We start from the raw sequence: 13,708 nt of genomic DNA on the forward strand, positions 1-13,708 counted from the left end.
AAATTATCATTTAGCATAAGGAACATATGTTAATGAAGAAAAGTAATATAATTAGTCAAAACAGTGGATATTATCAAATGCCAAGGAAAAACCCTCCAGAAAAACTAATTGAGCAATTAACTGATCAATCTTCTTATAAAATGTAAAGCCCTAACCAATGAGGTGAGTATTGGGGAATAAAGACCATATATTATAAGAAGAGCAAGACTGCATTACTCTCACGTTGTCAAAGAAAAGTAACCAGGTGTCACTGCTTTTCCACTATATATAAAAGAGTCATCTGAGTCAGGAATTAGTGCTATTCGAGGGGATAAAATAAGACCCTGTTATAATTTTGGCCCAACAACTTCACAGGCATACAACAATTAGAGAGTCATTTCTTCCTTACACTTTGAATGGTTGCCCTGGTGTCACAGTGTTTGGCACAAGAACTGAGAGTGTTTTAACTAAAACTGAGCTTCTCTCTGGTGCACACAAACAACCCCATAGATTTGACTCAGGTTCCAAGAGCTGGAATATTTTTAAACTTCCACAGCTCCTGATCCATACCTGGCAGCCCATTGACAAAAAGGGGAAACAGGCTTTTACATGGGCAGGTAATGCCTAGTCATCAAAAGGACTTTCTCCAATTGTCAACATCAAACCCTCAGGCTCAGAAAGCCTCAAAAAGCAAAATAAAGTTCCCAAAGATTCTTAATTAGCATTTGTAATCTTTTAGAACTTTTGGCTCTAAGTTAATGTTATTCTATTTGATCTTGCAGTTCTGCAAAGTAAAGAGATTTTTATATGCTTATAGTTTCATATTTATGTCAGTTTGTTTTCCCATCTGTTTAATAAAGCCCTCCTCAAGTGTACAGACTAGCTCTTGGTGTCACTGGCAAATTGGATTCATCCTAGAAACATAAATCAGATTAATACTTGCAATTTCTACAACTGCTCTCTGTAATTCTGAGTAGAAACATGGGTCCTACAACTTGAGAAGCCTTTTTAATGGCCTATAATGATCTGAACAGACTGAAATTTTTCATTGGATTTAGATTAGCAATGGGCATTTGCCTTGCAAGGTAACACAAGCATTTAGCAGATATTTAAAACATGCTTTACTGTGTTTCTGTGGTTATGTCTCAGCAGGCTTAAACAACATGGGAGCTTAAAGCATTCCATGATTTTTAATAGAGATAGCACCTAATTTAGAAACACAGTTACAAGCAGCTGTAGGATAGATTTCACGAGAATGAGCCTATGTGGGATAGATGCCGATGTTCTCCAATTGGTAACACATTGTGAATTATTACTCCAGAGAAGGGTCTTTATATTGAATAATAATTCTCAAAGCCTACTATATAGATCACTTGCATCTCCTGGGGGTGCTTGTTAAAAATGAACTGGGATGCACCTTACATTTCCTGAATCAGTATCTCTGGAGATGGTACTTTGAAAGCTGCATTTTAACAAACATCTGATGATTCTGATGCAAAACAAAGTTTGCAACCCAGGTTTTATTAAGAGACCGAGAAATATACACATACTTTTACTCAGCAGTAGAAATGCAGAGACTTAAGGTTATCAGTCCCCAGGAAAGGTCCGTCACCGACGGGGAGAGCCCCTGCCTCACCATCTCGTGGTTAGGAGTGCTATGAGGGCAGAGACGAGCTGCTGCACCCCCCACCCCAACCACGCTCCCGCCGGGAGAAAAACATCTCACTGAAAACACAAGGCACAAGGCACACACTCCTTACAGGCCTGACGAATCAATGGCTAACGAGAAAAGGATTGCAGCCTCACATTTCTATCTAAATACACATTAGGAATTCACTCATAACCCAACCATCCTTTTGGGTTTGACATATTGCTATAGGGAAACAGGTTTAAATATTTAACATACCGGCAAAAGGACTCACTGGGAAGCTATGTTAATGTGGGGCAGAGCCTACCAGCTAGGACACCCTGAGTCCCTGGGTACAAGTGCCCCCATCTGGTCATCAGAGGCAGCCCCATTCACTCCCTTCGTGCCATATAAATGTTGTCTTTTCTGCGGTATCATTTTCTAAGTGGGGCAGGAATTAAAACAACAACATTTTTGGAAGCACTGAGAAGTTTATAAAAGAGTGCCAGTATGTATTTGGGGGATTCATCTAGTCATTTAATAGATATGCAGTGTGGAGATCTTACAACCTTGGGAAGGTAGCTGTTCTACCAGAACAGAAGTTTACACAGCTGCTGCCTCTTAGGTTATATAACTCATCTGTCTCCTTTGAAGGCTGGTGGATGATTCAAGGTCACCTTGCATCCTTACTGGGTGCCAGGTAGCGTGCTCAGTGCGGGGGTGTCTCAGAGAACCAGAGACGATGTGGCCCCAGCCCTGACGGAGCTTACTGTCAAGCAAAGTACACAGACTCAGAAGTACGTACACAGAACCGTCAGCAGCATCGGGATGTGTGCTGTGAAGGCACGTAATGAGGAACCTGAACTATACTCTAGCAGATCAGATAGAGCTTCCCCGAGGAAAGGACAGCGAACTTGAAGCCTGCAAGATGAGAGACCAGCTAGGAGACGGCAGGTCTGGAGGCTCTAGGCAGAGTGCAAAGGATGTCTGAGGACCATGGTGTTGAAGCATTAAGTTTAAAAACGAGCCTGGCAGAGCTGGGCAGGGGCCAGAGAACACATGACCTTGCAGGCCAGGCTTAGAATTAGGGACTTAATTTCAGGAGTAATGGAAAGTCACTGCGAGTGTCAAGCAGGGAGACAGACTCCCAAACACATTTTTTAAATGCACACTCTTAGGCTCTAGCCTGGAAGATTCTGGTGGGCTGGCCTGGGCCCCCAAATCTGAATTCTGAGAAGGTCCCCGGGAATCTGATGCAAAGTCTAGGAGCTACTGCTGTGGAACATTAGTTGTCCCAAGGCCCAGCCTGAGCAGCTGGCCTGTGAACTTGCCCTTAAAATAATGGTTATGGTATGAAAAGGATATACACGTTCCTCGCATTGTTACTTTATCTGGCCGGGCTGTGTCAGCTTCCAGGTCAAAAGCAAAGCCAGCGCAGTCCTCATTCTGGTGACCCTCTGGCATTCGAAATGGGTGTGTGTTTATGGGGGGGAGGGACGGCGTAGCAGCCGTGGTCAGCGCCCGGCCCACGTTCCGTGGACGGCACTCCCCTTCCAGCCACGGCGGCCAGCTCCCACGGTGTCTCCTGCTCCGCTCTCCTGAAGGGTTAACCGGGGCTCCAGCTGCTGAACCCGCTGTGCCGGGGAATTACTGTGTGCTTCCTCCCGGGCAGCCTCGCTCTGTGACTGAAGGTAACCAGTGTTTAAATGGCTCAGCTCCCTCATGCCCACGGCGGGCAAAGTCTGAGATGTGTGTTTTACACCGACTCCCAGAGTGGTCGCAGCAGGACTGTGTTCCTGCTGTCTACAGTGGTAATCAGTGTGGCAACAAAGCTTTCCCTGGCGGTCCTCCCCTCCCCTCCCCGGCTCGCTTCCTCACTCCCCTGCTGAGGTCTTCCTCACCTCCCAAATAAACCACATGCAACTGAATCTTTGTCTCAGGGTCCACTTCTGGGGGTGCGAACGGTCTCTTGCTGTGCTAAAGTGCATTAAAAAAAAAAAAAACACAAACCAGTACAGTCTGGCTACCAAATTTAGTAAATTATTACAAAGGACACAAAGAAAATGCGTTAAAACCTGAATGAAAAATTCCATCCATGTATGAAATGAATATGGGAAAAGAAGAGAGAACATAATCTGGTATTGTGGGAATTGTCCTGAATGCTGTATTCAAAGTTTAACTCAGGAGTATCAAAGAAATGGGCCACTCTTTCCTTTGTTCCGCCAGAAGAAAAGAATGCTGTGCAACAAATAAGTAACCTATTCCTCCTGCCCCATTAATACAAACTAATACTTACTGAGAGTCACTGCCCTCACAGCTTTGCACAGCTCACATTCTTAAGTCCAGGTTAAACAAATCAACAATCCAAAAATTTTATATTTACTTACGAAATGAAAAAAAATATTAAATATATTCACACAGATTTACTCACAGCAGAGAAGCCAGCCAACTTCTACCCTGTTAATTCTACCTTAAATCAACCATCCTCAAGCTGTAAGATACACTGTTTCCTTAACAACCCTTCTTTTATTTGTTAGCATTTACTGTGTTGCCACCTCATGATCATTTCTATCTAAAATACCCAGTGCCATTGCAATTGTTGTGAGAACCAGTGACTGCCTGCAGGAAAAAGTAATCTGAAGTCAATTTTCAAAACTGTTAAAGAAGAAATTAAAATTTTTAAAGAGTAAATCAGTCTGTGTTATTTTGAAACATATTGCTTTTTCAAGTACGCCTAACGAAGCATTTAGGTTGGAACATCAAAATGTCTGCAACCATCTCTTAAAAATTCTTCTGCGTAAAAAATACAGTGAGAAAAAAATGTTCACCTTAAAAATTGAGGGGTCATTTCGATCATCTCCCTCATGTTTCCTTTGCATGTGACTAATCAAATCTTTCAGGTTATTTTTAGTTATGAAAAAAAATAAAAACTAAATCTGGAAAGATGAAGACAAGAAGAAATCTAAAAGTCTCTAAAACCATGAACAATGGAACACTCATTTACCAAATGGAAGCAGATCACTTGAAGAAATTTCACCTTAATACAAAGAAGTGTAAGTATTCACTCACACAAAGTAATGACAGGTCAGAATTCACTGACTCAAAAGACAGTGTGAGCTAAAAATCTACGACACAGAAAAAACTATTTAGATATGAAACATGTGTGATAGGCTATACAGAAAACTAAAAACGTCTGAGGTTGTTCCCTAAATCTGGGTGATTACATGAAGAACCATGACCACAACTCAGAGAAGACAGGTCACTGAAATGGTCAAATCCACTACAGTTTTTTTTTACATAAATTTTGAGTTAAAGAAGACCCTAGGAAATCATCCCAAGGAGATTCTGCTGAGAGGAAACTCTGGCCCTAGGAATCTGGCCTGGAGCCCAGCTAGTGAGTGAAAAGCCTGTGTGAGATTAGACCTGCCCGCTCTTCGGAGTATTCTGTTTATATTTTAAACAGTATCTTGGCTTCTGAAATCTAAACGCTAGGTAGTCTTACCATCTTGTGAGTCAGAGTCAATGAACTCTGTATCTGTAATTATTACTATATGAATTAGTACTTTGTCTTAAAGTAAATTTCCTCACATGGTATGACCTCATTTTGGAGTGCTGGGTTGGGTAAAATGAGTTTATGTTACATTAGTCATAGTTTTAAGGGTAAAAAAAAAAGTCATCCTCCTGTGGTTAATAATTAAAGAAGTTACAGCTCACCCCATCCATAGGATAAAACTACTTTTCTATAAGGATACTGAGATGTGAAATGCCATTACTCCAATAGCATTGCTATGAATTTAGGATCAGATTTATTAATTCAAATGTCTACCTGGCTCATCCATAAGAATGGAAGTTATAAAATATTTAAATAGAGAACTATGTTGCCTTAGGTTTTAAAATACTCATAAAAGGGGTGCCTGGGTGGCTCAGTCTGTTGAGCATTCAACACTTGATTTTGGCTTGGGTTATGACCTCAGGGTTATGGGATCCCCCTGAGGTGGGCTCTGCACTCAGTGGGAAGTCTGCTGGGGACTCTCTCTCCCTCTGCCCCTCCCCCTGCTCACACACATGAGCGTGCTCTCTTTTCTCTCTCTCTCAAATGAATAAATAAATCTTAAATAAATAAAATATTTCATAAAAGAAACTCCCAAAACCTAAGCACTAAGGAATATCTTTCCACTAATCTGCTCTCTTTTTTAGTAGCATCCTCAGTTAATGTAAGGGCACAGACCTATTATTTAAAGATCAAACAAAATCTAGTTCTTTACTTAATAATCCACTGAGCTTAACATTCCAACTCAACTCTACAAGTGAAATCAAAACTAAATGACTGAGCTTATAGAGTTGACCCTTGAACAACATGGGTTTGAACTAAGCAGGTCCACTTATGCATGGATTTTTTAAAAATAAATATATATATACTACTGTAAGTGTATTTTCTCTTCTTTATGATTTTAATAACATTTTCTTTTCTCTAGCTTACTTCATTGTAAGAATACCATATGTAGTATCTATAACATACAAAATATGTGTTAATCAACTGTTTATGTTATTGGCAAGGCTTTCAGTAACTATTAGGCCATTAGTAGTTAAGTTTTTGGGGACTTAAAAGTTGTACTTAGATTTTCATTGTGTGGTCAGTGCCCCTAACCCCTATGTCATTCAAGGGTCAAATGCAGTACAATTAACATCTTAATAATTAAAAGAAATAACACATATGCAAGTGCTTGGCATGAGCATGAAAAAGAAATAATGTACATTTCTTCACAAAAATCTGACATCTTTCTCATAAAGGATGGCTCTATATAGATATTGATCAGTTCATTCGGAAATATGAACTGGCATGAAGTAAAATGACTGGAATTTCTAAACTTCTAACACCAAAAAATTTCAACTAAAAGATGAACAAATAAGAAGAAAGCCTGTCTCATTTAGATACGCTTTTATAAATTCTCTGCCTAATTTTTTTAAGTCCACTACTGATCTCCATCATCATTTTACATTAAATCAAATGCATTTTCAATAATGTCCAAGAAAAGATAACAGAGAACATAAAACATCTGAGAAAGAAAACCTCTTTCAACCAGAGTACTTCTAAACAACACTAATATTATCACTTTAATTACCTGATTTCAGGAGATGAAGAGATTTCATTTGTGTCTGCCCTTTTATTTCTTGGAAATGATGGACTAGCCGGAGGCATCTCACCACTTAAACGGTCTGGGAAAATTCGGTCTTTATTCAAATTGATTTCTGAATAGGGACAGTTGGCAGCACTAAAATATTAAAGAAAAAAGAAAAGAACATTCCCATTAGAACATACCTCTAATTAAAATGACAGGCTATAGAATATAAAATCCCAAAATTTAATTGAAGGTTATATATATTTACATATGTGTGTATGTATGATTAAACACATAAATATGAAATATTTTATCTCTAAGACATAATTTAAGTATATCTGATAGAAAATGTGTCTTTGCACTAGATAGATGTTTAGATGCAATCTGATGAAATCTTTGGAACTGAGCAATGATCAACGAAGGATCCCCTCTGTATTGTCCAAGGGCAGAGCCTATGCATATCTATAAGAACAATCAGCCCCAAGAGAGAAATGCTTAAGACATCATTGGAGGCTTGGTGATGGACAGATGGCACAGATCTGCTTCCTAAAGTGATCCTCCAGACTCAGGGTCCGCACTGGCCACGTCATTTCCTTTATAACAGCTGTCCCTCCAAAGGCAGGGGGTTCCCCCATGTTCTAGCTCCAGGTCCAGCTGTACATCTGATATCCTAGGCAATACATGTATCAATCTGTAGTTAATCCTGTTTCCGATATGAAAGGAGCCCAGATGCCAACTTGCATCATAACCCATCCAGCTCATTTCCCTTCTATCGGTGCCCTCTGGACCCCTGGCTGGTCTCTCAGGTTCCATATGGGGATCATGCCTGTTATCCAAGTAAAGGAAATCTAGGTCACTAATTGTTAAATCAATGTTAAGTCAGTATAATCCTCTGCCCAGGCCTCAGCTTTCCAGGCTCCAGAACAACTGGGAAACCTCTGTATCTCAGGCCTCCAATACCTAATGAGCCCTTCTAACTACCTGCCCATCTTGCCCCTCTGGTCTTAGGAAGCCTCCTTAAGTCTGGAAATTGTTGGCTCTTAGATAAATTATTTTAGTGTCTTGGGCGCCTGGGTGGCTCAGTCGGTTAAGCTGCCTTCAGCTCGGGTCATGATCCTGGGGTCCTGGGATCGAGTCCCGTATCGGGCTCCTTGCTCAGCTGGGAGCCTGCTTCTCCCTTTGCCTGCCGCTCCCCTTGCTTGTGCTCTCTCTCTGTCTCTCTCTCTGACAAATAAATAAATAAAATCTTTAAAAAAATTATATTAGTGTCTTACATGTCTCTTCCTCTCTCTAGGTGATAGTGGGAATGTTGATAATCACCCAAGGAAAATTTTTAAACAATGCATGTCTATTCTCCACCAAAAAAAAAATCAGATACCTTCTCCTAGGAGGAGAAGGGAAGAGTTTGAAAACTAAGTGATTCTGATAATGGCCTATAAAACTTATCACAGATACCTTATAAGCTAAAATACAATATTTTATTTAACTACATACTACTCTACATTATTATCTATGCAAAAGATAAACATAAATAACATTTGATCATGTGTTGACATAAATGTATATAATACTAACCCAACAATAACAAAAACAATAACCAGTAATATTTATGGAGCACTCACTATATATCAAGCACTTTGCTAAGCACAGTATTTTACTTAATCTTTACAATATCCTATGAGGAAGGCTTTTCATGAGACAAACTAGGCTTAAAATGCTTAGACTTCAATCTTTAATTATTTCATTCATTTGTTCAACAAGTATTTATCGAGTATCTATTAAGTCCTAATTATCTTTCTAGGCACTGGAAACACAATGGAAAATAAAAAGGCAAGATCTCTGCTCTCATGGGGCTGATATTCTGGGGGAAGATGGGCACTGCACAATTGCACAAACATAAATTAGAGAGCCTCACATAGTGACACATGCCATGGGGTATGGCCTAAAGGAGAACACGGGGCTGTCCCAGGTGGTGAGGAAGGGCCTCCCTGAAGCGGCAGCATCTGATCAGTGCCCTCAAGGTCAGGAAGAAGCCTGCTCTGTCCACACAGGGCAAGAGCATTCTGGGAAATGGGAAGAAGAGCACAAATGTAGGGAAAGCTCGGCATGTGTGGCGGGGGAAGACCATCGACGGCTGAGTGCATGAGCAAGGGGGGGGTACACACTAGAGGCCGGCAGGGGAAGTATTATGTAGGGTCTGGTAGGCCATGGTCATGGGTCATGAGCTCAGTTGGTTTATGTCTGATGTGAAGCCACTGGAGGACCTTCAAATAAGGGAATGATATGGTTTGATGTACAATTTAAAACAATCACCCAGGATGCTTTGCGGGGGGAAAATTTCAAAGGGACGGAATTGGAGCAAAAGAAGTTATGTAATTGTAAAGACATCATGGTGACTTGGATTTGGGTGGCTGAACGGTCATGGTACCTCTGCGATCCCTCCAAGGGAACCTGTGCATGGATGGGTGATGGGGAATGACATTAAAGAAGGATTTAAGAATGGTCTGTAGGTTTCTGGCTTGAAGACCTGGGTGGTGATAGGGATGCCTTTTCTTTTCTTTCTTTTTTTTTCCCCCTGAGATGAGAATGATGAGAGAGAAGCAGATCTGGAGACAACATCAGGAATTGTGGACTGTTTATTAAACAATCAAGTAGAGATGCTGCTTGCCCAATGTCACATAGCAACAAAGTGGCTCAGCAAGATGAGCGCACTGTTTCATTTATCTTACTGCGAATGGGCATACTATTTTAACTCATTTTTATTCATTTAGTAATGATGTGAAGGGAGAATTCATCACCAACCACAATGTCTCTTCTGAACAAGAATCCTTCAAGTACCTCATGGAATCCTTTATGGGATATTTCTACTAATTAGTGTTTATGGATATAAGTAACAAAAACCAATTCTAAGTTGAGCAGAAATAAACTTACTAAAGGGCATCAGACAAGTCAGTAGGAAGGCTGAGTAGTCAGGCTTGGTCAGGAAGAAAGGTGCAACCAGCTCTCCTCCCCAGACACAGTCTACACAGGATGGGGGGCTCCTGAGGCTGTGGCCCTTACTCGCTCCCCAAACCCCTCAGCCATGTCCACACCTGCCCAACCCCCAATTCCACAGAGACTGCAAACACCAAGTGTGACCTGCCTTCACATCACTCCTCCTGATGGAAGACCCAGGTGGTAGCATCTGCTTGGCTACATTTCGGTTTTCTGCCCACACAGTAAGCGCCACAGGCCTGAGGAAGGGGGAGAGGCCCTGCTCCCTGTGGTTCCCCTGAGGGACGTGGAGCCCTGCCTTACACCTATCTTGTTTCAGACAAAATATAAATGACCCAGGGCTGCCTCATAATAAACATGTTTAAAACCAAATTCATCATCTTCAATGAACTCCCCTCTTCTGAAGAAAAAAGATAAGAAATACAACCTGCTCCTCCTGCTATTTTTGAATCTTTGTTTCTGACAAAGGAAATATATTCACTAAGCCTCAGATTGTCATCTTTAACTCTGTTATCCTTTCTTCCTCATATTGTGTATTTCTATGACAAATTTACCTCCTTGCATTTTGTGACAGCAAGAAAAAAAAATTTAAATATAATTCTTTGGTTTTTTTGACAAACAGTATGCTGCTAATCCTATAAATACTGCAACCATCATGTTTCACTCACAGTTAAACACCTGGCTTTACAATTACTGAAGATCTATCTATATATCTACCCTAGGGTTTTATCATATATGAAGTAAAGAAAATGAGAGTCCTGTTCTTAACCCCACCCACTCCCACACTGGGAAGACCCACAGTATTCTTTTTTTTTTTTTTTTTAAAGATTTTATTTATTTATTTGACAGAGAGAGACAGTGAGAGCAGGAACACAAGCAGGGGGAGTGGGAGAGGGAGAAGCAGCCTTCCCGCAGAGCAGGGAGCCCAATGCAGGGCTCGATCCCAGTACCCTGGGATCATGACCTGAGCCGAAGGCAGACGCTCAACAACTGAGCCACCCAGGTGCCCAGACCCACAGTATTCTTAAGATGGGCTGCATATCCCCAACTACACACAGGGGGAGTAGTTGCTCCAAAGATGATCACTGAAATTTTGCTCCATTTTGCTCCATTATGCTCCAAAGATGACCACTGAAATTTTGTGAAATGGGTGTGGCTCAGCTGAGGAACCCTCAGAGGTCCCTGGCACAGTGGGGAAGTTTAGAAGTCTTAGAATATAAGATCTATGAGAACAGCCCCTTCACCTATTTGTTGACTAAGTAAAGGAAGAATAGATCTCTCTAAGATCACTACATATAAAGTTGTACAGCTCACGGAAAGGCAAGACTGCAAAACAAAATAAGACCTACTGTCTAACTATCTGCCTTTTTGGATTGTTAGGGCCAGAGAGGAATTTCAAACTCTCAACTTCAAGCAGGGGAAGCGAGCACAGCCCTCCCAGCATGGATTTACTAATGGGCCAGGCTGATCTATCAGGGGAGTCCCGTCATGAGCAGCTATCAATTTTACGCTGACACCCTCTCGTCCTTTGAATCCTGAGAGAAGTAAAATGGGTTTACATACCTCACATTTTTACACCTGCTATGGGATAGAGAAGGAAGCCAGCTGGTTCCTGAGTGGGTAGTGATTTAAAAAAAAAAGGTATGCCACAAAATGCAAATGAAGTGTGCTCAAGTGATGGTATGTGTACAGAGGGATGGGCAATCCCTTAGACAGAAGTCAGGAACCTGGTTCTAAGGTGCTCTGCCGCCCTATCCACCACTTACTGAAGAGTACGCACAACTTGTGAGACCGTGTCTTCTCACTTGTAAAATGAGGATGAGAGCAATAGTAGAGTTTCCACGGCTCAACTGCATTACACATGCTAAGTGCTTTCCTTGCATTATTTCGTTTAACTCCCACAACCCTGGGAAGTTGTTCCTTGTCTAACACTCGTTTTACAGACATAGGAACTGAGGCTTTAAAAAGGGAACTTGCTCAGTGTCACTTTATCAGTTCTTGGCAGAGTCTGATGATGAACTCTGGCTGTCCCCTGTTACACTGTATGGGGGCAAACAGCACCTTGCAATATCAAAGAATGCCCTTAGCCGTAATCTCTGACAATGAAATCCCTCTGAGTACCGTCTTTGAGCAAGATACTGCCGTCATAGAGCTAATATGCATTGAACCATTACTTAACCTCTTTGCCAGTTTCCTTGTTCTTAAATTTACAAGGTTCATACAGATTTTAAAAGTTACTAACTTTATAACTCACCAGTGCTGATTAAACTTCTGTAGAGAAAGTGGGTTCTCATTAGGCTTATAATCTCTAGTTTCTCATGTACTAAGCTGTGTGTATCATGTATAAATGGGCATACACATGTATCCACATACACGTAACTCTTTACCACGACATAGTTCCTCAGAGAGCACAGGAAGGAATTCATTTAGGGTTACACAGCTATCTACATAAGGATTTTATTAGGGTACACCCTGTTCTACCGGCAAATAATTCCGTATCAGCTTTGCACACAAATATCCCACCGGCCCCTCTAAGGAGGCAGTTTTTCCTAGAAAAGACTGGTCCGGCTTATGAGGAAAGGGGGACAGACTGTCTTGTTCATTTCTCCCCACTGCCACCTTTAAAATCCTTGTAACTGTGAATATGTTTATTTAAACAATTAGGTAATATCTTCAGTTTTCTGAGTGATCGCATAATCGTTCTCACACTCTGTCATGACAAAAACCTGAGGCAGGCTCTATCAGGCCACTTGCTTTACGTGAGAGTCTAGGAGTTACAAATGGAGACTGAAGTGCCATCCAAGCCTGGGTTGAATTCTGGTCCTGCCACTGTCTGATCCTTGGGCACGTACTTAACTATTCCAACCCCGTGTCCTCACCTGTAAAACAGAGATTAGAACAGCACCTGCGTCACAGAGCTGCTGTGAGGATTAGGTGAGATCACAGATTAAGTCCTACAACAGTGCCTGGAACATAGGAAGTCATCAATAAATCCCACCTGTTGTCATTATTCAAAAAGGAGAAGCAGACTAACACATAACCGCTATTCTGTAAAAGAGCATCCGCAAAGATAAACAACAGCATTAAAAACTCCGTAACGTGCCTCATTGGTGGAGACTCTCTGCTTCCCTCAGGGAAAGGGTGCTACCCCATTCACGCCTCTACGAAAACCTGTTTGCACCAGACTGGCCTCCTTAGAGGGAGGGACCCTCTCGTCTGCGCGGCCCATCACCTAACCCCGGACCTGGCCCAAAGCAGGCACTCAGTAAATATATTTTGGAATGCAGGGATGGATGGGTGTTGAATCAATAGGATGTTTATAGTTTGCAGGTGTCTGTTCAAATTTTTAAAACTTTCCATGGACTTTACAATGACCTTTTAGAGGTTGTTGGAAATACTCCCCATTTTTTTCTCATTTATTTTCTCCATAATCAAATCTTACATAGAAAAGATTCACTTCTGAAGGCACTAGAGATGCAGAATATCTACTTTCATATAACTTTAGTTCTCCTTTAATCTCCTCCCCTTCTTTGACCTTGCAGTAGCCGAAATGAATGAATCGACAAAGGGAAACACCACGACACCACCCAGATTAATGCTCCCTTGCTAGAAAGAGAGCATTGAGCCATCTGGCTACTGAATATCCCTAGAGATAAGAATAACATCCACACTCAACTCACTCACTGATTATTTACATTTCAACATCTGAAAACATCACATTCTCAAATTTCATCGCTGAGACACATGTTCTATTTCTAACACCTCTTACATCAAATTCAACTATTATAATTTTTCAGAGACGCTAACAACAACTGCTAGTCAAAACACAGCCTTTTGCTTATGTGTTCATAAAACTGATTATTCGTGCTAAAAGAGCAACTTTCCTTGTTATCTAGGCAAAGAATGCATGTTTTGATTTATGCAGTTTCTCCGCAAATTAATCCAAAGAGAATTTTCTCATTATGTTTTCCTAAACACAGCATTCTCG

General features: G+C 41.2%; 1 protein-coding gene across 5 annotated transcripts in view; it reads right to left on the bottom strand.

Moving 5' to 3' along the window:
* The window catches only part of L3MBTL3 (L3MBTL histone methyl-lysine binding protein 3), a 119,399-nt gene that overhangs the window by 22,872 nt on the left and 82,819 nt on the right, over positions 1 to 13,708 (bottom strand). For all 5 annotated transcript variants that reach the window (XM_036120841.2, XM_036120843.2, XM_078054747.1 and 2 more), the window contains one exon: positions 6,730 to 6,879. In XM_036120841.2, the coding sequence (XP_035976734.1) occupies positions 6,730 to 6,879 (150 nt within the window). The remainder of the gene's footprint in view (positions 1 to 6,729; positions 6,880 to 13,708) is intronic.

The sequence above is a fragment of the Halichoerus grypus genome, chromosome 9 (genome assembly GCF_964656455.1).
Source record: "Halichoerus grypus chromosome 9, mHalGry1.hap1.1, whole genome shotgun sequence".
Taxonomy (NCBI): domain Eukaryota; kingdom Metazoa; phylum Chordata; class Mammalia; order Carnivora; family Phocidae; genus Halichoerus; species Halichoerus grypus.